Source organism: Peromyscus maniculatus, chromosome 7, assembly GCF_049852395.1.
Source record: "Peromyscus maniculatus bairdii isolate BWxNUB_F1_BW_parent chromosome 7, HU_Pman_BW_mat_3.1, whole genome shotgun sequence".
NCBI classification, from domain to species: Eukaryota; Metazoa; Chordata; class Mammalia; order Rodentia; family Cricetidae; genus Peromyscus; species Peromyscus maniculatus.
Genome location: NC_134858.1, coordinates 60,165,903 through 60,192,629, shown reverse-complemented (window position 1 = coordinate 60,192,629; position 26,727 = coordinate 60,165,903). Strand labels below are relative to the sequence as shown.

Sequence of the window (26,727 nt, the reverse complement as noted above, 5' to 3'; positions counted from 1 at the left end):
TTTCCTTTGCAGTTGTACCACTCTCCCTTGGAAACTTCTCTTCCTCTTCACCTCAGGACACTCCTTTACCTTGTCTTGCGGCTTTGATTGGCTTCAAAGGCTCTGTCATTTCAATGTACTGATAGCCAAGCTAGACATTGGGTGAACCAAAGTTACTGCTCAGAGTTCACTCTCTCACCAAGCTCATAAATCTGTTTTCTCCTCGGTGCTCAAGTTGCTGCATTCCAGTAGTTGTCTCTCTTTGTGTTTTCCGTACCAGAGTCTCTTAGTTAGGGTGTCTGTTGCTGTGCTGAAACACCATGACAAAGCAAGGTGGGAAGGAAAGGCTTTGTTTGGCTTACACTCCCATATCACTGTTCATCATTGAAGGAAGTCAGGGCAGAAACGTGGAGGCAGGAGCTGATGCAGAGGCCATGGAGGGGAGCTGCTTACTGGATTGCTCTCATGGCTTGTTTAGCTTACTTTCTTATCAATCACTAATTAAGAAAATGCCCCGCATGCTTGTCTACAGCTTAGTATTAGGGAGGCATTTCCTTAATTGAGATTCCCTCCTCTCAGATGATTTAGCTTGTGTCAAGTCAACATAAACCTGTCCAGCACGAAGGGTATCCCTAGATTTCTCACTCTCTACCCCTTGAGTATCTGCGTTAAAAGGGCCACAGTTTCCCTTGTTGTGTGTACCTTTCACTCATGTCCTGTTACGGTGACTCAGCTCTGCATTGCTCCTGCATCCTTAGAGTGGAGGATGGCCATCTAAGGACTGTATGGACTAGAAATGGTGATTCCATTGCATCTATCTGATCCTCCTTAGAGCCTCTGCAAAAAGACTACTGCATGCCAGCTATTTCTTTCCATTTGTTTTGCTTTTTGTTTGGTTGTTATTGTTTATTCTTTTATCATAATAAAAAGTAGGACTCATTGTGGGATATAGTTTCATTTGTTCACACTCGTAGAGTGACTATTGCATTTTCTAAACATTTCTTCCCCACAGTATTTTAAGTCTTCCTCATCAAGCATCACCTGTGTCCCGCACCCCCAGCCTTCCTGCTGTAGATACAAGCTACATCAACACTTCCCTCATCCAGGACTACAGGCACCCTTTCCACATGACGCCCATGCCTTATGACTTACAAGGTGAGTCCCTGGTCCTTCAACTGCCGTCACGCAGGCTGAGGAATGCCTTCACTCTGTGTGGCTGCAGTCTGGGGATGAAGGATATAGGGAAGAAGTGGAGATGGGGAGAACAGGCCTTTGGATCCCAGGAAAAACAGCCTGGATCTTGGTGGCACCTTCCTCGGCAGCCAGGGCTCACTGCTGTGGGAGTGCTGAGGCGGTGGTCTTGAGGTGTTGTGAACTCCCTAGTATTCTGTAGGCCGTTGGAACACTTCTTGCATGTGGCCTTCATTTTGGTGGGGGTGAATGCTGGTTTTTATTCTTCATGGCTTCATGTAACAGACACTGTGTGTAACTGAGTTGTATTATGAGACATGATCTTGCTGTGTAGCCCTGGTGCTGGCCTGGAGCTCACCATATAGTAAACCAAACTGGCCTCAAACTTGCTGTCATCCTCCTGCCTCTGCCTCCTAAGAGCTAGGATTTTAGGCTTGCACCATATTGTGGAGGTGCTGCATGCCATGGCACACGTGTGGAGATCAAAGAACAGCCTGCAGGAATTCATTCTCTCCTTCCACTGTGTGGCTGTTAGGGATCAAACTCAAGTCACTAGCTTTGGTGACAAGTACTTTTACCCACTGAGACTTCTTGCTAGCCCTGTAATAGTAATGAATTAAGACATTGGAAAATTTTTAATTTGTTTCTTTTTTTTAATCCTCTTTTTCTTTTCTTATTTTTTTTTTTTTTTGAGGCAGTCTTTCTTTGTAGTCCTGATTGACCTCAAACTCACAGATATCCACCTGCAGGTGTACACTACCATGCCCAGACTTAGCCTTTTTTTTTTGTTTTGTTTTTGTTTTTCGAGACAGGGTTTCTCTGTGTAGCTTTGCGCCTTTCCTGGAACTCACTTGGTAGCCCAGGCTGGCCTCGAACTCACAAAGATCCGCCTGCCTCTGCCTCCCGAGTGCTGGGATTAAAGGCGTGCGCCACCAACGCCCGGCCACACTTAGCCTTTTTAAGAGGAGTTTGAAATGCCAATATATTCATTTGTATCTCAAAAAGAATGTCAACTCTGAGTGTTATCTTTAAAACTTCATGGCTTATGGACTAGTCATTGAACTTCCCAGAAGCTGGTTACTCCAGCAGTTTTCTAAAGAGCTTTCCTAGCTCTTTGCACGCATCCATCACTATTGGAACATGTTCTGTAGGTCCTCATACTGTAGTCTCTTCTGGTGTGGGCAGGAGTGGTTGCCAGAGCACTGCCTTGCTTGTGTACGTCACGGTCAGACGTCAGCGTGAGACACTCCTTTTCTTGTTCTTTGTTATGTAGTGCTGAGGAGTGTAAAGCAGTATGTAGGTTAGGAAGGGTCTGCCTGCGGCCAGGAATCAGGGCTGAGCTTTTCTGTGGTGCCACCAGACACTTGTTTTTAAAGTCAGGGTCTCTTGTGTAGCAGGTCCGCCTGCCTCTGTTTCCTAAATGTTGGGATTAAAGGCATGCCCCATCATGCCTGGCTATACAGTCACACTTGGGTTTTAATCTGGTCTAGATGATGGCAAGTGAACAACACATCTGAGGAGGAGAATGAAAAGCTTCGCTACAACTTGGGTGGCCTCTTAAAGTTTCAGTTGTAAAATCAAACCAAAAGTAATGAAAGACCCCAAGAGGCATTCATGTACAGTAAATTAGATTGAAATCTAAGGGCTAGGGACATAGGTCAGTGTGGAGAGTGCTTGCCAAGTATGCATGAAGCAATGGGTTTGATTCGCAGCACCAGATAAACTGAACATGGTGATATATGCCTGTGATCCCAGCACTTAGAGGTAAAGACACGATTAAGAAGTTCAAAGTCAAGCCCAAGACAGCCAGGGCTTTGTTACACAAAGAAACTCTTTCTCGAAAAACCAATACCTCCTCACCCCCCACCCCCCGCCCCCCCAAAAAAATGAAAGTTCAAAGTCAATATAGGTTGTGGCCATCCTGCACTACAAGATTCTATCTAAATAAATAAATGTTTAGCCAGGTGGTGGCGGCGCACACCTTTAATCCCAGCACTCGGGAGGCAGAGCCAGGTGGATCTCTGTGTGTTTGAGGCCAGCCTGGTCTACAGAGCGAGATCCAGGACAGGCACCAAAGGTACACAGAGAAACCCTGTCTCGAAAAACCAAAAATAAATGAATAAATGAATGTTTACTTGTGAGGAGTCAGTGAAAGCAAGGCGTTTGTTTCCAAACTTGGACTTTCTCCTTTGTAGCTTAGAGGTGGAAGAGCCATGGAACCCCCAGCTTAACGTTCTATGGCTTTTGTTTCGCTCTTCGTTTTTTTGTTTTGTTTTGATAGGCTTTTTTTGTTGTTTGAAAGTCTTTTAATGTCCCCTTAGCTGGCCTGGAAGTTGCTATGTAGACCAGGCTAGCCTCTAACTCATAAAGATCTGCCTCCGTCTGCCTCCTGTAAGTGCTGGGATCAAAGGTGTGCACCCCATGTCCAGCATTCCTTGTGTTTAAGCATGAATCCAGAGTGCATAGAGTGTAAGACTTAAGTGCTGGGATATTTAGAAAGGTTTACTTTTCTTTTTTGTTGGTTTTTTTTTTCCTCTAAACTAAGTTTTTTTTATTCTTTCCACAGGATTAGATTTCTTTCCTTTCTTATCAGGAGACAATCAGGTACGTTAATGTGAAAACAATCCATTTCTTTAATTGTATATTAAATTATCTAAAAGTATATAATACATAGCCAGAAGAAAGAGTAAATTTCCTTGGAAAGTAGGGTACCTATGACCAGTGTTGCTCTGGCTGTAAGAATTTAAATAAAAGCCACCATTCATCACCACCTTCACCCCCAGTAGAGGGTAAAAGCAATGTCTGCCTATTGATTTCTCAATACTGCTGTATAAAGACACAGGGCAGTGAACCATGTGACTGGTAGATTTCAGTCTTGGCCACATGTGTGAGAGTGTCTGTTGCCCAAGGCATCCTAGGCTGTGGTGCTGCTGCATCGCCAATGGTGTTTAAAGCAAACGGTTGTGTGCAGTCCATAAGCACTAGGTAGTGGTAGCGAGTGACTGTTGACTTCAGTTGTACAGTATGCTGTGCTTCCTCACACTGTGTGTACTGCAGCTCTGCTGCTGCTGCTGCCACTGCTTATCCCACGTTTGTCTCGAGCTCCTGCTGTTTTATTAATCTCAGGCTCGAAATGTACAAAATCAATTGCTAAAAGGCCACATGTAGTGATCTGGAAACAAAACTAAAAGTGATCACGGTGCATAGAAGGAGAAAGTCAGTGAGTATTACTCACCAGTCAGGCTGTCCCATTGCACTAGAGCTACAGACTTGAAGAGCAAGAACAAAGTGACCAAAGTCACATCGAAAACAGTGAGACAACACAGATTGAGAAAGGCCTGCTTCAGCCATGGAGAAATGGCTAAGGACATGGATTAAGGACAGGAGGCAGAAGCACATCTCACCACCAAAGCAGTGATCCAGCCACTGTCTAGATGCCTTCCTGAGTTTCGTGCCAGCAAGCTGGAGCACTGGTTGGAGATGAGCAAACTTTGCAAGATGTTCATTGGTGATAGTGCTCACGTACATCGTCCTTCATCCCAGTATCACAGTGGTGGTCTCGTTCCGACACCATGTCTCTGACCCAACCAAGAAAAATAGATCAAGGAGATTTTTTTTAAACGTTTTTGAGGATTTCATACATGAGTATACTATATTCACATTATTTCAACCCACCCCTCCTCCAGCTCCTCCTGTGGCCCCTCTCTGTATATATATTTTTATTTATTATAACAGTTGTATGCATGGTTGTATATGTGCAACACAGCACATGTTTGGAAGTCAAAGGACAGCTGTATGGAGTCAGTTCTCTCTGCCTCTGTATGGGTTCCAGCCATTGAACTCAAGTGCTCAGGCTGTACAGCAAGCACCTTTATCTGCTGGGCCTCTGAGCCCACTGCCTGAGGAGGGCCTTTGTCCAGGCTCTCCTGCAGCAGGAACACTGAGGAGACATACCTGTGTCCTCAGTGGCAGCACCAGTGCTGTTCAGTAGCCTTGTTTAGGCTTGGGCTGATGTAACAGAACTAATGGCATCTGGAGGAAACCCTCCAGACATTATTACTGATTGCAGAGAATTTGCTTTTGGTGAGGAGGTTGCAAAGCAGTGCTGTAGTAACTCCAAAATGGTATGTGTGACACTGAGGTGCCCCAGAGAGGTTCCTAAGGAAACTGTTATGGGAGCCTTGGAACTGAAAAGCAGGCAAAGAAAGGGGAACTGGAGGAGACAGAAGGAGCCCCAAGAAGCTTCATAGAGGAGCTAGGGGAACTGGTGCAGACAGCAGCAGTCCCCTCTGATGCTTGAGAAGAGAATGTCAGAGGAGGAGAGTGTTTGTGTGCACTGTTCACAAGCATCTCGCATGGAAAGGGACAGGCCAAGCAAAGCACCACAGCGTGTTTTGGGAGAAGGGCACCTGCTTAGGATGAGCTCTAGTGGGTCATCAGGAGGGATCCAGAAGTAGGCATTGTCCCTGCCCTGAAAACCTTCCAGGAAACAAGATGTGCCTAGAAGACAGTGATACTGACCCCTGGCCTATGTAGACCTAGGAGTATATGTATATTTTTGTCTTACTTTTCAGCAGAATACATAATTAGATCTCATAGGGTATAGAGATGATGAAAGAATGTTTTTGCACAGCTATACAGTCTATTCATGTTTTAAGTGTTATTTTAAAGAATAAAGTAGTTGGAAGGGCTTAGGGAGCCCCAGCCTCTCTGAAGATCTATAGGCAGTTAATGTTTAGTGGTTAGCCACTGGTAAGTTGTCCATGCTCTGTCAATAACACTGAGTAACTCACTGGGACACATACACATTAGAAGTAGAGTGTGGAGAAGAGGAGGGATCAGCTAGAGGGAGAGGGGACTAGGAGGGAGTAATTATGATCAAAAGACATTGTATACATGTGAACCCCATTATTGTGTATAATTAATACATGTTATAAAATCTTTAAAAATTAAAAAGTTTAAAAACAAAGTAAAATTGTTATATAACTGTAGTTAATTAAAGAAAAGATGAGCATTGGTATTTTTTTTTTTTTTTTTTTGGTTTTTCGAGACAGGGTTTCTCTGTGTAGCTTTGCACCTTTCCTGGAGCTCACTTGGTAGCCCAGGCTGGCCTCGAACTCACAGAGATCCGCCTGGCTCTGCCTCCCGAGTGCTGGGATTAAAGGCGTGCGCCACCACTGCCCGGCTAGCATTGGTATTTTTTTTTTTTTAAAATAAATGTAGAGTAACCTAAGCATAGAGTGATGGTAAAGCCCACAGTAGTACAGAGATAATGTCCTCAGCCTTCACAGCCACTCAGCTGCAGTCCCTGACTGAGACACTTGCAGCCCCACACACCCGACTCTGGAAGTGCCCACACGAGTGGGACGTGGCTTATCTTTTACAGCAAATTCTCCCTGCCTTTTCCAGCTCAGACGCGCTCATGTGCACAGACATGTGCCCCGTGCCCACAGTGCTGAAAGCAGTAATGGGCTGCACAGAGCCGGCCTCGGGCTGGGCCCCATAGCAGCTGAGCTGCTCCATGCTGCAGTTCTCAGGATGAACTTGTCAGTGGGAATGCGAGGTGTGTCTGAGGAGAGGGGCGGCCGCTCCTTCCTGCTGCTTCTGAGCATCTCAGAAATAGTTTTAAGAACTGCATGCAGTGCAAACTAAAACACACACACACCACACAATCAAAAATGTTATTCCAGTTTCAGATGCCATGCCAAAGCGCTCTCAGTATCAGTGAGCAGTCATTTCCCTGCAGAATGTGTTGTCCTCTGAGGAGCCAGACACTCGGGATATGCTAACTTGGGACTTGCTGTGCTGAGAAGAGTGCCGAGGTGCATCTGATTGTAACGAGAGTGTTCTGTCTCTGGTCCCTCCTAGCATTACAACACCTCCCTGCTCGCCGCAGCGGCGGCCGCGGTCTCAGATGACCAGGACCTCCTGCACTCCTCCCGCTTTTTCCCGTATACCTCCTCGCAGATGTTTCTGGACCAGCTAAGTGCTGGAGGAAGCACTTCTTTGCCAGCCACCAACGGAAGCAGTAGTGGCAGCAACAGCAGCCTTGTGTCTTCCAACAGTCTGAGGGAGAGCCACGGCCATGGTGTGGCCAGCAGGAGCAGCGCGGACACGGCATCCATCTTTGGCATAATCCCAGACATTATCTCGTTGGACTGACGGCCTCATCCTGCTGCTCCCACCCTGTCCCACATTAAATGACTTGGCAGAAGAGAACTCTGTGCTGTTTTACCTTATCCTGTTTAGAAAAGTACACAAGCGTGGTTTTTTTTTTCCTGTTTTTAGGGAAAAAAAATTAAAAGAAATGTACAGAGAACAAAACTATATTTTCAGTTTTACTTTTGTATATAAATCTAAGACTGCCTGTCTGATAAAACACTTGTTTTAAAAAAAAAAAAAAAGGAAGGAAAGAAAAGAAAAAACAAGCACCCACAAACCTCCTTCAGTTCATTTTTTCTGGATTCTGAAGACTTTTCACCGTTTGTCCTATGGTTTGGGTTTTATTTTACTTCAATGGCATTATCTTACTTGCAATAACAGAAACAGAATTGCATGTATGAAGTTTTAAATTGTGGGCTTTGTTGTGGGGAGGGGGTTGGGATAGTTTTGATTTCCATTTTTTAAAAGCATCAGACTTGGATTCTGTTTGTGTATGCGTGGATTTTACCAGCCTTAAGTTATGACTCTCACCTGTCCCACTCATTCCCTTTGTTTTCAGGACATAGCTCGTGGGGGTGTGTGTTTTCAGTGTGTTCCTGTGTGTACTATTCTGTCATCACTGTCCCCTCTCCTCCTGGGTTGGCATTTAGTTAATATCAGTTGCCTGCTTCTTTCAGAGTGCTTCAGAGGTCTTGAATGCTCACATGAGCATCTTTCTCAGCTCTCCCAATGCATGTTCTCCATCACAGGTCTTCTGTGATCTGCTGAGTACCCCCTAAGAGTGTGTTTCCTAGAAGTGCTAGAGCAAAAGCTGCCTGGATAAGCAGTCTGAGGGCAGGCCTGTGAACCATGATACACTTGGGTTGATTCTGAATCTGAATTGCCAGTATTTTGTATGTAAGCCAAGTCTGTGAGTACCTGCATTTTGGCCACAGGGTAGCAAGTTTCCTTGAGAATCTTCATACCAAAGTGGAATATGAAAGAGCCCTAGAAGCCCCATGGGGTGCTGTATGCAGCTGGCAGAGGACATTATTCCACCTCAAAAAAGAAAGAATTGAGTTCCTCTAAAGTTGACAGTACAGTGCAGCCCACATGTGGATCTGTAGCAAATCTATTGGATCAACAGTTGAAACTCAAAACTAACCTTAGTTATTTTTGTTCCTCTGGTTCTGAGTATACTTCCTTTCTTAGCCTTGTTTATTTTTTACTCACCTTTTAATGACAAGCATGACATAGGAAGCCATTTTTTTAAATTCAAGAATCAGTTGGTTTTATCTACTCTCAATAGCAGACTATGTAAATATACTACAGTTTCTTCAGAAGATGATTAAGGGTCAAAGGAAGGAAAAAGTGCGTCTTATACTTGAGAGTCATCAGAGAAGATGCACTGCCCTTACAGTGGAAGGCAGCTGGATGGCAGCTGGTGGAGGGCGCAGGATTCTCAGCAGAGAAGGGGCACACCATCGCCAGTTCCCAGACTGGCATTTTATGTTACCACTTCGTGTTCTCAGAGTTGAAGGACCCCCTTTGTGTATAGTAAACTTGTTTTCAAACCTTGCATCAGTAACAGAAGTACCTATATTAATCCAGGTAGAAGTCAAGATGGCTGTATCTTCAGTTGTATGATAAAGTAAATGGTTCACATGACAGAGTGGCAACTAAAAATGTTATCTGTTTTTTATAGCGTCTCTGCTACTAAACTGTCAACTTGAATTTTGAGAAAAGTTGGTGTTGATATGTATATGTGTGTGTGTATATATGTATTTATAAACAAGTGTGTGTGAGTAACATCGTCTTCCCCTGCGCATGTGTGTTCCACACAGAAACGGCTGTTAGAGTCACAAAACAATCTGCAATAAAACAAGGCATTTGTTGTCAGTTCAAACCAGAAATGGTTACGTTGTTAAATTCATCTGGTGTGGTGAGTACACGTTCGATTTTTTTCATTACTGTATTAATTTAGGCTCGTTTCACATAAGGTCTTAATTTGTGTCTAAATTGGGGCTAGAGTAGGAATCACTAAAATTGTGGGTGTTTCTGTTAACATTGCAATAGAAAGCATATTTTTATTATTTCAACTATCTGAGATAAAATGAATAGTTTTCCTTATTCTTGGATTTATTTTTTTTAACTTGTTAGTGGTTTTAGGATTCTGATCAGCAGTTTTTGTGTCTGATGCTGAATTACGAACTAGAACGATCCAGTTGAAACCCCTCCCTCTGCATTCTTCAGCCCAGTGGTGGAGGGTTGCTTTCCTTCTGCGTCCTGCATTGTACCAACCTAAGGGGAGAGTGAGTAACGGGGAAACCTATGTCCTGTGGCTTTGTCATGTCCCCACGGGAGAGCGAACCATTAGTTGACTGTGGATTTTAGTTCATTCCATGTAGTAAGGAAGGAGTTCATTTCTTCAGCTGTTGACTTTCTAAAACATTGCATGTGGTTAAGTTCAGAGACTTTCACAATCTTTAATAATTATTAGTCATGCACTACTTTCCTACATTTACAAGAAGAAGCGCATGGTCACTCCATCTCTTTTTCTGTTGTTTTTCCTTAGCCCACCTTCACTCCGCAACCCTGCCAACCTTGATAGGCTGTGGACAGATATCGTTCGTTCTCAGCATCTTTCAGCAAGTTGCCAGGAACCCCTCCTTAGTCTTTCTTACTAGCATGTACACATTCCTCTGTACAATACGCGTGTGTGCCCCTGTCTCTCTGTAGCACACAGCATCAGTGAAGTAGCTGATCAGCTAGCAGGGTGGAGGTGGCTTCTATTTACTATGTGGGCATTGCTGGACACATTTTCTAGGATGAAACTTATCCATGCATACTTGGTTGACCAGTTCATTTTGAGTATTAAAGTTTTTCCATTGCTAATTTAGGTATCACACATCTACATTACCGACTTAAAGAATCACTTAAGTGATTTGAAAAACGTGGGGAGTGTTTTGGTCAGTTTTCCTTTGAGGACAAGTGTGTGAAACTGAATGAAAATATACTTCAATTGTAAATGAATTAATGTAGAAAGAACCTAGTTTTTAAAGCAATTTGAATTTTAAATACATAAAACTTTCAGGATCTTCAGGACTCGTAAAGAGCACATTTGAATTTATTTTGGTAAGAACTTTTTTTTATGGATACACATTGCATTCTGTGTTGGGTTTTTTTTTTTTTTTTTTTTTTTTTTTTTTAATTAAACACAAAACAGAGTTCAAAGAGGGAGGGAGAATAGCTGGTGGGCCCAGAGTGTGCTGCTGTTGTTTTATTAACAAAGGGGAAATGTATATAAATAGATAAAAGTTACCATAAACTCCATGAACTTAAATCTGTGATTCATTGCCTTAAAACTTTCTCTCTTAGAATTTCCATACCGCATGCCAAACCAGTAAAATGGCTTTTAAAAATGTATAGTAGACCAATGTCAGTTTGTATAAAAGTACCAAGTGAAAATATTTATTACATGCATTGGAGAAAAGTTGTTTCCTTATTGAATGTTACCTGTTTATGTAGAGCTCTTTAGATGTAATAAAAGAAAAGCCTTCAGTTAATTTGTGTTCTGTAAAGTACTACTGCTGGGTCTCTAAGGGATGAGAACAGTGCTGATGTAGCGTGCTCCCAGGGCCCTGTCAGTCAGAGGTTTCCAAGCATGACAAGTAACTGCTGTCTCCACGTCATGCTTTGAGGTCTTTCCTTACTAGAATACAGCCAGCTCTACACTGAACCACAGCACCTTTAATGTTAGCGGTATCTGTTGTCTGTCGGCTGTCCAAACACCTGGACCTCCAGTATTTATAGTGAGCAGACCTGGGGCTAGGTAAACCCGTTGGAATTTGAGGAATGCACAAGTGGGGACCCTGAAGCCACAGCCTTTCCTGATGGTGCTGTGTAAATCGGACTTGAGGAGTTTGAGCTCACTTTGCCATCATGACTAGAGCAGTAGTGGGAAGGTCAGCCCAGGTTATGCAGACGGCCCATTAGCCAAGCGCTCTGCAAGCAGGACTGGAGATTCCACTCAGCCAAGTAAGATTCAGAAAACATGCTTTAAAACTACACCGCGGGCAGGATATGGTGGTGTACACTTTTTGTTTTGTTTTGTTTTTGTTTTTTTCGAGACAGGGTTTCCCTGTGTAGATTTGCGCCTTTCCTGGAACTCACTCTGTAGCCCAGGCTGGCCTCGAACTCACAGAGATCCGCCTGCCTCTGCCTCCCGAGTGCTGGGATTAAAGGCGTGCGCCACCACCGCCTGGTCCAGTGGTGCACACCTTTAATCCCAACACTCAGGAGGCAAAGGCAGACAGATCTCTGTGGGTTCGAGGCCAGCCTGGGCTACATAGACCCTGTCTGCATTGAAACCCAGTCTCAAAAAAAAGCCGGAGTGGGCATAGGGGCTCTACCAGAAGGCTGGGAGTATTTGGCAGAGTGCTCACCCACATGTATGAAGAAGCACTGGACTCAGTCCCCAGCAGCAAATAAAGGAGGCATAGCAGTGCACACCTGTTATCTCAGCACTCAGGAGGTGGAGGCAGGGGGACCAGAAGTTCAAGGGCATCCTCCACAAATTTGAGGTAAATTTGGGATACACGAGACCCTATCTTTAAAAAAAAAAGAACAGTTGCTGACAGACATCAGAACACGTTGGGAAGAACCTCTTCTGTAAGGGTCCAGACTATCCTCACCCTGTCCCACATACAGCATCAGCCCAGAGCACCTGTCAGGTCTTTGGTATTCTAGACTGGTGAACAACGCATGTGCTTCTGAATGCATGGCTGGAGTCAGAGGTGTTGGGTCTGGAACCTTCCCATGCAGCAGGGAACTAGAGCCTTCTCTTTGGAGCTCTAGCCTCCCCCAGGAGGACTTGCTATGGGAGTCAAGAAGATTTTTCCCATGTGTTGCTCTCTGGCTGCTTTCAGGCTCCCTAGAACAGCCCAGAATTCATTTTTTATTTTTATGTTTCCCAGACAGACTTTTGCTTTGTATATCATGTTGGCCACAAACCAAAATCCTCTTTGAAGGGATGTGCCACTATTATCTAGCCTGTTTTTTGTATTAAAGGAATCTGCCAGGTTGCCTATAATCAAGCTTCTCAGGGAACACATAGTATGTACTCTCAGGAAAATGAGGCCTTCCTTTCTCAGGTCTTCTGTTTGGTCTGAGCTATACAGTGTATGTGAGGTAGCTGAATCAAGACTGACACTCTTTGGTCCCCTGGAGTGTTTCCAGAGCCTAGACCTTAGTAAAAGATGTGTTTCTGGTCAAACTTCCCAAGGACACTCGTGACTTGATACATCTTTGTGCTTTCGCTAAGGAACAAAGCCACAGCCAGTCCTAACACAGGAATGAAGGGCCTCCTGTTCAAGAGCTCTACCCGCCCGTGTTGGTGTGTCCCAGGGGTACTTTTGGGTGAGCCACTGCTTCCTGCTCCTGATTTCAGGGCCTCTCAGATTCTGGACACGGCCTGGTATATCCCCTTATTCTGTTAGTTCCAAGAAAGTGGCTTAAAGTCACTTGAGGTGATCCCAGATCACTTGAGCAGACCATCCTAATTCCTGGAACCTAATAATGGTCAGGACAGAGCTTCAGCACATTCTTCCAGGAGCATCAGAGGCCTGCTTAACTCTGCAAGGCCTCTGAAGGGGCCACGCCTCCCACTTCCTTTGGTGTGGAATATAAAGTTGGATCACTTCCCACTACTCCACTGATCCTACACTTAGCACTCACTCTAATGTGTGTTTCCACTTTATACCTGTTTATGAAAGAGCATCCTGCTGGTAAACTGAAAATGGAGATTTGTCAGTGGGATTGTAGAGTTGTAAGAAATGGTGTCTGTGTGCCCATGCTTTGTCCTTGTTGCCCTGTGTCTATGTGCACAGTGCTTGTTGGTGTGTGTGTGTGTGTGTGTGTGTGTGTGTGTGTGTGTGTGTGTCCTCATTGCTCTCTGTATGTGCATGCGTGTGCATGTACTTTGCTTATTCCCTGTTCCCAGCCGACCCTAGCCTTATCTTGGAAGTGCCGAAGTTGGTTCTTGTACCCAAAAGCAGGCTGGTCTTCTGGCAGACTGTTCATTTGGAGAAACACTACCATGGAAATGCCGATTGCACATGCTCCCAAGTTGCCAATCATTTTCAAGTCATGATCTTCATCCTCTGAGATCCAAAGGCTTTGAGAAGCACAATGGTCTACCCAAGGTGAGGGTAATGAAGCTGCAGAGCCAGCACTGGCGCACACACCTGACTTCAAATCATAGGCCCTTCCATGCTGCAAGGAGCTAGACTAACTAGTTAGTCTACATTCAGTACAGACCTCATTACAGGTGCGTCATACCATGGCGGCATCATTTATTGGTACTTAGTCCCTGCAGCAGTTGTGCCGCGTGGTCTTCTTGTCATGTTTGCCATCTTAGATTCCCTTTTAAAAAATGAGTCAGTTTGGGTTTTCAGGCCCTGGAGCTCTCATACTCCGCTCCCTGGATCTCAGCTCCCTCAGTAGTCTTGGACAGGAAGGGTGATCCTTTGGATAAATGTGTCATATTTCACTTGGCCGTTTGGTTCGATGCCTGCTTCCTTGAAAAGATCGTCCACTGTAATAAATCACATTAATGTTTCAGTCTGGGTTTGCTGAGGTTAGGGGTTCCCAGAAGTCTTCCCTGAGAACCTGATGGACTTTTCCCATGGACTGGGCCACAAACCAAAAAAGGAAGGATAACCTGCTTCCAAGGCCCCCAGAGACCACTTGGTTCAACTTTCCCACTCTGTACAGGGCCCAGCATATAGCAGAGTATACTGGTGAGGATTCAGTCACTGAGACTGCCTTGTACTTGATTTTAATTTTAACATTTATTTCTTTATTGAGGGTGGGGGTTATTGTCCATGCCACATGTGTGGAGGTCTGAGGACAACTTGTGGGAATCAGCTCTCTCCTACCATGTGGGTTCCAGAGATCAAACTCAGGTCAGCAGACTCGGCAGCCAGCACAAAACTCTTTTAAAGAAACATTTGACCTCTGTGTCTGTCTTTCAAGAAACCTTTAGCAGGGATATTTTACCTTACAGCCTACCCTTGCAACCTTCCAGTCATGCAGGCATCATCCCCAGCTCCAAACACAGCCACACTGATTCAAGCTCACACCTGCCCCTCTCCTCCAGATAAGCCCACATCTCCCATCGCTGCCCCCTGCCGACAGAAGACAGAGTGACAAGCTCTCTGTTATCATCACCTCATTGCAGAAGGCTGGGTGACAAGAGCACTTGGCTTATGTGCACCTTGGGTTTGGAGTTGGATCCCTAGCTTAATTTGAAATGCATCTTGTCAATGTACATGCAAAAAAAATCCAACTGCATCTGAAGTTCAAAGCATCAAACTGCATTGTTCAGGGGCTGGAAAGATGGCTCAGCAGTTAAAACTGCTCTTGAGAGGACCCTGATTTCATTCCCAGTAGACATGTAGGTGGCTCACAACTGCCTTTAACTCCAGTCCCAGGGGATCTGATGCCATCTTCTGCCCTCCTGGGGTACCTCTGCATATATGACATACCCTCACACTGGTACATACACAAGATCTTTTTTTTTTTTTTTCATTTTATTTAACCCATGCCCACATGGATTCTCTGAAATTCTATGAGGTTTTTGTTTGTTTTGTTGTTTTGAGATGGTATCACTACCTAGAACTTACTGTGCAGACCAGGCTGGCAGGCTGGAACTCAGCAGAGCTCAGCCTGCCTCTGCCTCAAGTGCTCAGATTAAAGGCCTGTGCCACCATGTTTGCCACATGAGATCTTTCTGAAAATAGCATTGCTTTTGAAAAAGATACTAATTTAGCCAGATATCGTGGTGTACACCTTTAATCACAAAACTCTGGAGACAGAGACATGTGAATCTCTGGTTTTAAGGCTAGCCTGATTTATATAGTGAGATCATGTCAGATAGATAGAGAGATACATACATACATACATACATACATACATACATGATGGATAGATAGATATGTACATAGGTACATAGGTAGATGATAGATAGAATGTAGTTTTCTCTTTTCAAACCCATAGGTGCTCTGAGCCTGAGGAGACAGATGCATTGTATTTCATGGGAAAGCTTCTAACCTCCAGCCAGTTGGACAGGCCAAGCAAGGATCAGCTCCATCATCAGTGACAGACCAGAAGTGGACAGCACACTACAGCCCAGTGCTGACCAGAAGGAGGCAGCACTCCACAGCCGGGTGATGGCTGGTGAGGGTGCTATACATGATAAAAAAAAAAATGCTTCCGAAAAGAACAGACCATTTCTTCCAAATCCCCAGAAGAAATAGTTACTACTTTTGGTATCTTGTGTTTCACTGCAGCCAAGAGGAAGATGAGTCTCCATCAGTTCCTTCTGAGTGGGTTGTGCTGGTTAACACGTGAGGGAAGTCCAGGGACCTGTTACTGTAGACAGATCACTAACCACCTCAGAGGACACTCCACCATCAGTGTCATGGGAGTCCGAGGTAAGGGCAGGCCATTTTCCCCTTCACATGAAAAACAGTTGCAGTAAAAGCTGCCAACTGAGAGGAATTGGGAGATGAATCTACCTGCCAGGCACTGTGTCTAAAGGCTTTGGTCAGGACCTTCATGAGTGCAGATAAAATCTGAGCAGGCTGGTCCATAGAATGCTAGCTCTTAGAGGACCCCAGGGATGTCTGTCACATTCCAGGGCTCCCTAAAGGAAGGGCCCAGAGTCAAACTCAATTCAAACCACAACCTGAAACCTTTGTTCTGGTTAGTTGCAATCGGACCAAAAGTTGTGGGTATTGGGTCCTTTTCAACCCACTGTGCCTAAGCTAAGCCCTCAAGCTGGCCAGCCAACCTGAAAAGCCTGGCTTTGGAGATCAATGATGAAGATTAGGGCCAGGCCGTTGGTCCACAACTGTGTCAGCACCAGGGCTGCCAACAGTGCTGTCAGGCTGGAAAGATTGCAAATAGCCCAAGCATGTACCTAAAGCTGTCTCAGAATCCCCGTGCCCTTATCCTGCTCTGAAGCAAGGAATGTAACAGGCAAGACTATCTCCTGATCTGTGGCCAGAGCAGGTTTCTTTAGCAAGTTTTTCTCTGAAAAGCTCTCATACCCCCAGCTCCTAGAGCTGCTGGGGGCAGGAGCACAATGGCCTCTCAATTTGGAAACACCATCAGTGGCCACATGAGAGCCAGCAGTGGTAAGAGGATGGCCCTGGGAATGAAGGACCCTGCATTCTGCTTCAGCTCCACTCAAGAGCTGCTCAGTCAGTTGGCCCTTTCTATCAACTGAAGGGCCACTGGTGTTGCCAGCGTGTCCTGTGTCATAGCTTCTAATGTGTGGAGCTTGTGTGCACATGGGTATGCCTGTTCATTTGTGTGGAGGCACATGTGTGCAACATGCCTGTGGAAGCCTGAGGTTGACATCTGGTGGCTTCCTCTATGGCTATCTACCTTTGTTTAAGGCAGAGTCTCCTTGAACCTGGAGCCCACAGTTCAGACTAGTCTAGCTAGCCAGCTTGTCCTGGCATCCTGTCTCTGCCTCCTGAGTGAGTTCTGGAATTACAGGCAGCCACACAGACTCGTCCAGCTTTTTTACACAGGTCCCCAGGATCCAAACTCAGGTCCTCATACTTGTGGGGCAAACTACCTATGGAGCCATCTCCCCAGCCCCTGTCATGGCCTTTTGACATTATGACAGAATAATATCACCTACAAAGTTGATATTTGATAACCACACAGTAAAGTTCTTTAAACAAAACAAAACACTTAAAATGTTTAAAGTAAGCTCAGGATTCTGTGTTTGGCTGCATCCCTGGCCATTGTGAGTCACATCAAGACCCCCAATGACAGACGCCCCAACTGTTCACATGAAAATAGCCACCACCATTCCTAGGACCCCAACTGGGGTCTCTGGGCTGACCCTCTACCCTGGCCCACTTCTGCCTGTCCCCTCTGGTTCTGCCTGGAGCCCCAGTCCAGCCCTCAGCCAGCTTGACTTGTGCTTAAAAGCTTCTGTGCCATTCATCAATTGGCCATCTGCACGGCCTTGGGTGGTGTACACAGCATTGTCCTCCCTGAGATTCTCTAACCCTCCCCCAGACGGTTCAGAGTCAAGTTGGCCAGGCTGTTACCTTCTTTGTGAGTGAGCTTCTCTCCCAGCTTCATGAGTTTTGACCGCAACTCAGATGCCATGATGTAACCTTTCTTCTCCTTGTCTGCCATCAGCATGGCCAAAAGGATTTCTTTCTTTGGGTCTTCTTGTTTGATTTGCGTGTGCATAATGGTCAGGAAGGTGGAGAAATCCAGCTCTCCATGTTTGTCTGGAAACCCCAAACAGCACAGTGAGCTGGAGGAAACTGGCTGGCTGTCAGAGCCAGCCCCAAGGCTACCTAGTTCTCAAGGCACTGGTCATGGTAAGGAGGACAGAGCTCTCCTGACCCCAGGATGAAAAGTCTCCATCTCACCCTGCCAACAGTCTTCAGTAACAATGTGTGATAGTGTTGATGTCAGCTTGACAGAACCTAGGACCTTACTGAAAGGCTTGTGGGCATACCTGTGGGGACCATCCTGATTTTGTTAGTTGATGTGAAAGACAAGTCCATCATAGATGGCACCATTCCCAATTATATCAGAATGGAGAAGCGGGCTGAGTCCTAGCATGCACACATTCATTGCTACCTTTTTATTACTATGTGATCAGGTGCTTCAAGCCATGATAGACTTTACCTGACACATGAGCTAAAATAAACCCTTCCATCATTAAGTTGCTTTGGTCAGGGTATTTTATAGCAACAGAAAAAAACAAAACAAAGCAGCATAAGACACTATGCTTATTAATCCCTCCCCCAATCTTGCTTGCTAAGATGACAACAGAAACTCAGAGTAGTGAATCATGGCATAGGACCAGATGGAGCTATATAATAGTACTTTCTCATTGGGACTGCCAACCTGCAAATAACAACACAGAGATTATTATTGATTATGAAGCTTGACCTTAGCCTAGGCTTTTTTCTAACTAGCTCTTACAACTTAATTAACATCTTTCTATTAATCTATGTTCTATCATGTAGTTCAGTTACCTTTCCTCCTATTCCTATTCTTACTTACTCTGCATCCTGTTGGCATTTCCCACGAACCTTGATTCATACCTCTGACTTCCTCTTTCTCCCTGCCCGGAAGCCCCACCTATTCTCTCCTGCCTAGCTGTTGGCCATTCAGTTTTTTATTGTTTTGTTTTTTGTTTGTTTTGGTTTGGTTTGGTTTGGTTTTTTTGTTTGTTTTTTGAGACAGTGTTTCTCTGTGTAGCTTTGCGCCTTTCCTGGGACTCACTTGGTAGCCCAGGCTGGCTTTGAACTCACAGAGATCCGCCTGCCTCTGACTCCTGAGTGCTGGGATTACAGGCGTGCACCACCACCGCCCGGCTCATTCAGTTTTTTATTACACCAGTCACATCAATACATCTTCACACAGTGTACAAATATCCCACAACATTTCCCCCTTTTTATCTACATAAAAAGGGAAGGTTTTAACTCTAACACAGTAAAACTATATACAATAAGAACAATTATCAAGTTGAGAGACATAAAAGCTTAAGTTGTTTATCTAAGAAAATGCTTTAAGGTCTAAAAGATATTTTTAGGATGATAATACAAGTTATGATAGAAAATGGCTTAGGTATAAAACTTTGGACTCAGCCTGACAGTGGTGGTGCATGCCTTTAATCCCAGGACTCAGGAGGCAGAAGCAGGCAGATCTCTGTGAGTTTAAGGCCAGCCTGGGCTACAGAGAGAGTTCCAGGACAGGCTCCAAAGCTGCACAGAGAAACTCTGCCTCAACAAAACAAAACAAAACAAAAAAACCTTTTGACTCATCAAGATAGCATAGACAATAGATTATTTTCTCCAAAATTCCAAATACAAATGAACTAGAAATTGTAAATGTAATTGTTACCTGATAATTGTTTCATTATATATAGTTTTACTGTATTAAAGTTAAAACCTTTCCTTTTTATTTAGACAAAAAGAGGGAAATGTTATGGGATATTTGTACACTGTGAAGATGTATTGCTGTGATTGATGTAATAAAAAGCTGAATGGCCAGTAACTAGGCAGGAGGTATAGGCGGGACTTCAGGGCAGAGAGAGAACTCTGGGAGGAAGAAAGGTAGAATCACCAGCCAGACACAGGGAGGAAACAGGAGGTGCAAGATGGAAGAGAAGAGAGGTACTGTCATGTGACAGAACATAGATTAATAGAAAGATGTTAATTAAATTATAAGAGCTAATTAATATATGTTATTTGCGAGCTGGTGGTCCTGACAAGAAAAGTACTATTACAGTTGGGCACCAAATGTAGCAAGCTTTCTCAAATGTAGTCGATCTTTTTTTTTGTGGGATTGCCAGCTCCTCAATAACAACACAGAGACTTAAACAGCTGTATTGAGAGCTGCTGGTAGCAAAAGGCCATGGAAGTATACAGCAGGAGACAACTAGTGTTCAAAAGGTCAACCTGTCAGAACCAAGGGTTCTGGGAGGGGACTAAGCCAGCACACAAGGTGTGTTGGAGTTACTGCCTTTTGATTGAATTGGCTGTTTCTTGCTGTAAAGTTCTTGTGCAGTTACACTATGATATCTCCCCATTACCATGCATCTTCATGCGATGTATATGTGTAATCTCATGATTACATCTCGGTCATATGGGCACATATATATGTGGGTGGTCAGGAAGATGGCTTTTCATTTAGCTGTATAATTTTGATATATAAAAAATATGCTAGGATATGCTTCATAGCCAGATCCATTGTCCCATGAGACTGTAGACACTAAAAGTCTGCTTTGTTCCTTTTGCTCAGACTAACACAGAAAATAATAATCTCTCCTCAGTCTAACACAAACTACTCGCTTTTAGGTTATTTTTTACCTCAGAGCAAGTTCAAACTAGACTAAAGGCCTTTGTAAATAGATCATAAGTTTAAAACTTTACAGCTATACACAAGGTCTTACCAAGGTTACTAACACAGAACACCCTAGAAAAGCCTGCCAGTTTTGCGCTTGCCGAGTCTGCTGACAGTAGACCTGTGTCTCAGAGTTTGTCACTGGGCACTGTGCCTTCCCTGTCTGGTCCTGGAACCTTGAAACCTTGCACTGCCACGGTAATGGCTCTGCCCCTCACTGTCTATTCTAGGAATGTGCTATGGCCTTGAGGGTTTTGAAACTTTTCCAGGATTGCAAGGAATCTCTGATTAGAAATGTATGGATAGTCAGGCAAGAGAGGAGCTAAGAGTGAAAAGCTGAAAAGAAGCTGTAGATTTAAAGAAGTTTACTTAGAACAATAAAGACATGGACTGAAAGAGCATCATGTGTGTGCATAGATTCATTTCCTTATCCCTCAGATTGGATCCTTAGCTGCTGGTAGAGTCTTCTTCAGACTCAGAGAAGGTCCTTGAGGCCGGCACTTATGGGCCTTTGTTACAGCTGGGCTGATTTCACTAAGCATATGCCAAACTCTCTGCAAAAGGCTGTTTTCCCATAAATATAAGAGCTGAGTGTGGTAACACACGTCTGTAAGCCCAGCATTCGGGAGGATCAGGAACTCAGTATCACCCTGAGCTAGCACAAGGTGGGTTCAAGATCAGCCTGGGCTACATGAGACCCTATCTCAAAATTAAAGCAAAGGGGGGAAAAGCCACTGGGACCAGTGTTAGTGTGCTTTCCTGGGGACAGACTTGGTGGGACATCAGACCAGGGTCCCCTTGGGAATGAAACACTGTATGTATACATGGCCAGCTACCTCTACAGTTCAGTCCTGGTGAGGCACATTACCACCAGCACCTCAGGCTTCTGAGCTTTCTCCACCACCACCATCTGCTTCTCCCAGCTGGGCCCTTCTCAAGCCCACTTGGACGGTCCACTCACCAATCCCATGAGTCTGCAGGTGCCGCTGCACTTCCCCAGGCGTGGGGCTGGCCCCCAGGCACCTCATGGACACCAGAAGATCTGTGGCCTTAATCTTCCCTCTTTGCTCCTTGTCATACAGGGAGAAGCATTCTTTGTACTCTGTACAGATCGGGCAAGGAAGTCAGTAGAGGTGGTCACTCCACGACCCATGCTCCTCTCCTTCTCCTCATTCCTTTCTCCTTTGCCCCCCCCCACCACCACCACCACCACATGCTGGGGATGAACTGGGACCTTGCACATGTTGTGCAGATACCATAACATTGAGCTCCCCCCTCCTCCCACGTCTCTTCCCTTTTGCCCTCCCTCATTTCTAGAACCCCATAAAAATGGAGTGTGAAGGTGCATGCCTGTAATCCCAGCACTTGGGAGGGGAAGGCAGGAGAATCAAGAGTCCAAAGTTCTCCCTCACTGTGCAGTAGTCAGAGGTCAGTCTAGGCTGAGATATCATCTCAAAAGCGGAATAAAAGAAAGGGCCAGCAAGGCGGCTCAGCCGGTAAGTCTTCGCTGCCAAGCCTGATGACCTGAATTTGATCCACAGAATCCTCGTGGTATAAGGCGAGAAGCAGCTCCTGCCAGTGTGTCCCCTGACATCCACACTACACGTACACTCACACACACAGGACATAAATAAACGTAATAAAAATAGAAGACCACCAAGTTAAATAGAATTCTGAGAAAGACAAATAGTTGACCGTATATTTATATGGTTCTCACTTATTTGTATGTGTGTGACTCTGTGAATGAATGCCACGTGTGTAGCATTCTGCCAGAGAGGCCAGAAGGTTGGATGCCCTGGAGCTGGAGTTACAGGTGATTGCAAGCCTCCCCACACAGGTGCTGGGAACCTGACTCGGGTCCTCTGGAAGGACCGTCTCTCCAGCCCCCACTGAATTCATTTTTAGTATAAGAACATACCAAGCATATATCAAATTTTACATGGGCTGTACAAGATTCAAAAAGAGTGTTTATCTGAAATCCAAACTTAACAGGGTATCCTGTGGTTTATCTGGCCAGGATGCCCCCTTTCCTTCTCCGTTCTTAAGATGCCACTCAGAAGCTGTTTCCAGGGCTGCCAGACTCACAGGGACCTTTGCAAAATTGATGCAACTGTCCTGCCTCTGCCTGCCGACGCCTCCAGAAGCAAGTGGTGGACAGCGGTTCCATGATGCTCTCCTCGGTAGGGATTTATTACTGTCACAGCTGCACGTGATCCTTCCTATCACATGTCCAGCCCCAGGCCCTAACTCCTGAACTCTCAAGTCCTCCTCTGGCAGGTCCTAGGCCCGACCACGGAACTGCGGCGGAGTGTGCCCAGAACATGAGTGTGCCCAGAACATGAGTGTGCCCAGAACATGAGCAGTGCTGCCCCAGCTCTCCCTGCAGTCCTTCCTTCCCTGTGCAGCCGCCGCCGCCTCCTCCTCCTCCTCCTCCTCCTCCTCCTCCTCCTCCTCCTCCTCCTCCTCCTCCTCCTGCCGCAGGTGTACAGCTGGCAGAGCGGTCCCGGCTCTTCCCAGCAGCCCCTGCCGGCAAAGCCAAGCCACCTGGGAGCTTGGGGAAGACCGCAGCTCTGCAGATGGAGATCTGCGGGGTGAGCTCCCCTAACCCCCTAATCCCTTCCATTTTCCAAAGAAGGAAGCTGAAGCCTGTGAGAGGGGCCCGGGATTTGCTGGCTGGCCAGACAGGCACACCGCATTCCCCCATGTTGGTCACTGGGGCCTATGGTAAGGACTAAACAGAAGCCAGCCTCTGAACAAACTGTTTTCTCTTCCAGTCTCAACAGATCCACCTTTTCTTTCTTCTCTTAAGTATGTTAATACATTTTATTTATTTATTTAGTGTCTACGTGTGGGGGCCAGAGGGTATCTTGTGAGGGAGTCGGTTCTCTTCTTTCATCTTGTGGGGTGGAGATGGGGGCATGGAACTGATTGTCAGGCTTGGCGGTAAATGCCTTTACCGCTGAACCATCTCACCAGATCCAGCCCATCTCTTCAAACCTGCACAGCCAGATTCCCTGGAGCTGGAGTTACAGGTGGGTGTGAGCCACCCAGTGTGGATGCTGGGAACCTAACTCAGATGCTCTTAACCACTGAGCCATCCCTCCAGCTCCCCACCCCACCACCTCTCTTCTGGACCAAACTCTGGTCCTTTACATCTCTGGGATCCCTGCCCCTTCAGTCCCCTACACACACATCCCCTGCACACACATCTCCATCCTCTTAATCTAGCCACCCATCTTTTACTGCTTTCCATTCTTTCTTTCACTCCCCTCGATTGTGACTCCAAGAATGGGGGGTTTTTATCTTTTGGCTCACTGCTGAATTTTTAACAACTAGGGCAGGGCTAGTACAGAAAAAGGACACTTGCTGAAGTAAAGAATAAGTTGAGGTAAATGTATTGGGTTAAAAATCCTTAGAGATATGCAAATACTCCAGTTAAGAAAAGGACCTTCTCCAGGCCTCCTCCCTTCCCACAGAAGGCCTGTGTGTGGAAATGGTTAACAGCTGTGCTAACACATTCATACGTTTACCATGTACCTTACAGGTATTAAAGATGTGCAGTGCACAATTCACACATAATAAAATATGCAATGCTCTCCCTTATAAATTCTATCTAGCCTGGAGGTAGTGGTACACGCCTTTAATCCCAGCACTTGGGCGGCAGAATCAGACAGATCTCCAAGTCTGAGGCCAGCCTGGTCTATAGAGCAAGTTCCAGGAAGGCTACCTGGAACAGCCAAGGCTACCCAGAGAAACCCTGTCTCAAAAAAAAAAAAAAACTAAATAAATAAATAGAATAAATTCTGTCTAACCAGCTCAACATTACAAGTGAATTTTGCCCACTCTTGTATTCAGAGTTAACCCAAAGCTTCAATTTAACAAAATAATGCAATTCTTTTCCCAGTGAATTGAGATTGTATTTCCATTAAATCCAATAATGGCCCTCTAGTAAACTGTTCCTCACCATGATATAAATTATATTCACTAAACTGAAACCTCTTGCTTTCTTGAGTCTCATGTGGCCCAGGTTAGCCTTGAACTTCCGACTTTCCTACCTTTGCCTCCTGAATGCTGGTTTACAGGGAAACACCATCATATCTAGTTGGTGTGGTGTTAGGGATTGAACCCAGGCCCCCATGCACGCTAAACAAGCTCTCCCAACTGAGTTACATCCCCAGCTCCTAAACTGGAACTTCTTTCTAGTCTTTCATGCTCCTGATTGCAGCAAGGCTGTCTTCTTAGCTTTCCACACAGACTGAACATAGTTTGTGCCTTCCCTGTTTAATAATACCCGATTTTAATATCAGCTTATACAATTCCAAGAAGTATCCTCACGCCCAGTATCCAGCACATGATGCTATTCTCTCCTTTGACCCTAGCTCACGGCAGCCCCATAAGGTGGCATCATTGTCCCTCTCTCCAATGAGAAAACCAGTGCTCCAAGGTGAATGGCCAGGCAGCAGCCTCCAGCAGCCCCGTTTCTCCCCCATCCCTATCCAATTGATAGATATTAAAGAGCCACCTTCTTGGTATCAGACACTGGGATGCAAAGAGAATCTGCTTTCTTCCTTTCTAGTAGTCTCAAAAGCCATAGAGAGGAACAGTGAGTCTTCCATCCTGGCATGGTGGGGCGACTTCTGAGGCTGGAGGCGGCCTCTAGCTTAGGTCTACCTTTAAAGGCTTTATTTTTCTTTATGTGTGTGCATGCATCCAGGTAGGTGCCTATGGAGACAAGAAGTGTCCGATGCCCTGGGAGCTGGAGTTAGAGGTGATTGTGAGCAGTCCTTATATGTGTTCTGGGAACCAAACTTGGGTCCTCTGCAAAAGCAGTACAAATTCTGAACTACTGAGTCATCTTGCCAGCTCCTAGCCCATAAATGTGGGCTAGGCCCAGTGCTTTAAAGTCCCCTCATCTGTCCCCTCTGGCCTTGGCCTTGGTTTGGGGGATAGGGAGTTAAGGATTCTAGGAGAAGGTACCCACTTGGACCTATTAGGTCACATCCCTGCCACCCCCTCTTCTAGACCAAGCTCTGGGCACTTACACCTCTAGGATCCTTGCTGGAGTATCCAGAAGCCACTCCTATGGCCTTCTGGCCACTGTCCTGCATCAGAGCTTCCTGCACCCTGTGCACCTGCAGTTTATCTCACTGACCAGGTGTCATTTCAGCAGCAATGACAAGTCGATAGTGGGGCTCTTTCCATCCTCTGTTGGGGTAGGTTTAGGGGCACAGCCCCAGGGGAAGCTGGTTGTCCCCTGAATGTCCCAGGCTGGGCTCTGGCCATTTTTGCCAGGTACTCAGCCACCAGACCCCTGGCCAGGTCTTGGCCAAGTCCTGTGTAACCCAATTCTGCCTTTCTGGTCTTGGGGAAACAGACCTCTCCTCTGCAGGAAACTTAAGAACAAGGTGCTCACACTGAGTTGGGCGGACGGTGTCAGCCGAAGCCCTAGTTTTACAGAGACTATGGCTCATGAAGAAATATCCTGCCAGCCGGCCGGTGGTGGCACATTCCTTTAATTCCAGCACTTGGGAGGCAGAGGCAGGTGGATCTCTGTGAATTCCAGGCCAGACCTGGTCTACAGAGCGAGTTCCAGTGTAGCCAAGGCTACACAGAGAAACCCTGTCTCAAAAAACAAAAAGAAAAAATAAAGAGAAGGAAATATCCTGCCGAGGGTGTAGCCTGGGCTCTGTTCCCCATCTGCACTGACTACCAAGCCCCACCCCTTCGTCTAGGGCCTTCAGCTACTATGTTAATGTTCTCTCTCCAGCCATCACCAGCTTCCCACCCAGGCCCACTCTCTGGAGCAATCTCTCGTCTATGACCCAGCTTTAAAGTCACATTGACATATGATAAGCCCCAGGAGGTCAGCAAACCCATCTTCGGAGTCACCCCCAACCAGATAGCCAGCCGCCCCACAGCACCTGGCCCCACGCCTGTGAGTGGGCCAGCTCTCCACCCATCAGGCCGGCCTTCCTACCAACAGAACCCAGCAAAGCAAATTGCCTAATGAGACACACATTTGTGGGGAGTTCCTAATTAAAGAGCAAACCCAACCTACCATTAATTTGGTCCTGGGAAAGGAACTTGGCCTGCAGCAGAGAAAGAACAATTAGGAGGAGGCTTCAGCAGGGGCCTTCTCACCTACTTCCGGAAAAGCCCCCTCACTCACCATCTTCAGGCACCCCTTGTTCCGTGTTTGGTTCTCTTTCCTCTGGCTTGGAGTCGAAAGTCCACCAGGCTGGGTGGAGGCCTGGTAATAAATCCCCTGCTGCCATGGAGACTGGGCCCAATGCCATGAGGGTCAGATTCCAGCTTTCTCCGAGCAGTGATGCCCCACCATCCTGACGTTGACTGTGAGGAAACCATTACAGACTCTCCTGGAGGTCCTTGCCGCTGGAGGCTGAGGCTCTGCAGCCCCAAGAAAAATGCCAGTGTCCCTGGGAGCCTAGATTCTGGAAAGGG

At 45.9% G+C, this 26,727-nt stretch overlaps 2 protein-coding genes across 11 annotated transcripts in view; one reads left to right on the top strand and one right to left on the bottom strand.

The window, feature by feature from the left end:
* Pias1 (protein inhibitor of activated STAT 1) overlaps positions 1–9,224 on the top strand; it is a 107,321-nt gene extending 98,097 nt beyond the window's left edge. For all 8 annotated transcript variants that reach the window (XM_006971449.4, XM_076576446.1, XM_042281077.2 and 5 more), the window contains 3 exons: positions 992–1,134; positions 3,737–3,774; positions 7,039–9,224. In XM_006971449.4, the coding sequence (XP_006971511.1) occupies positions 992–1,134; positions 3,737–3,774; positions 7,039–7,332 (475 nt within the window). In that variant the 3' untranslated portion in view covers positions 7,333–9,224. The remainder of the gene's footprint in view (positions 1–991; positions 1,135–3,736; positions 3,775–7,038) is intronic.
* A 4,423-nt stretch (positions 9,225–13,647) lies between these two features.
* Positions 13,648–26,576, bottom strand: Calml4 (calmodulin like 4). 3 transcript variants are annotated; one of them, XM_016003435.3, is made up of 5 exons: positions 26,435–26,539; positions 26,324–26,354; positions 21,227–21,367; positions 17,445–17,633; positions 13,648–13,906 (listed from the first exon to the last, which is right to left on the bottom strand). In XM_016003435.3, the coding sequence occupies exons 1-5, from the start codon at positions 26,435–26,437 to the stop codon at positions 13,809–13,811; spliced, it is 462 nt and encodes a 153-aa protein (XP_015858921.1). In that variant the 5' UTR covers positions 26,438–26,539; the 3' UTR covers positions 13,648–13,808. The 3 variants fall into 3 exon arrangements, with proteins under 3 accessions (XP_015858921.1, XP_076432565.1, XP_076432567.1); XM_076576450.1 differs by lacking the exon at positions 26,324–26,354 and having other exon boundaries at positions 26,435–26,576; XM_076576452.1 differs by lacking the exon at positions 21,227–21,367.
* Positions 26,577–26,727: the final 151 nt, after the last annotated feature.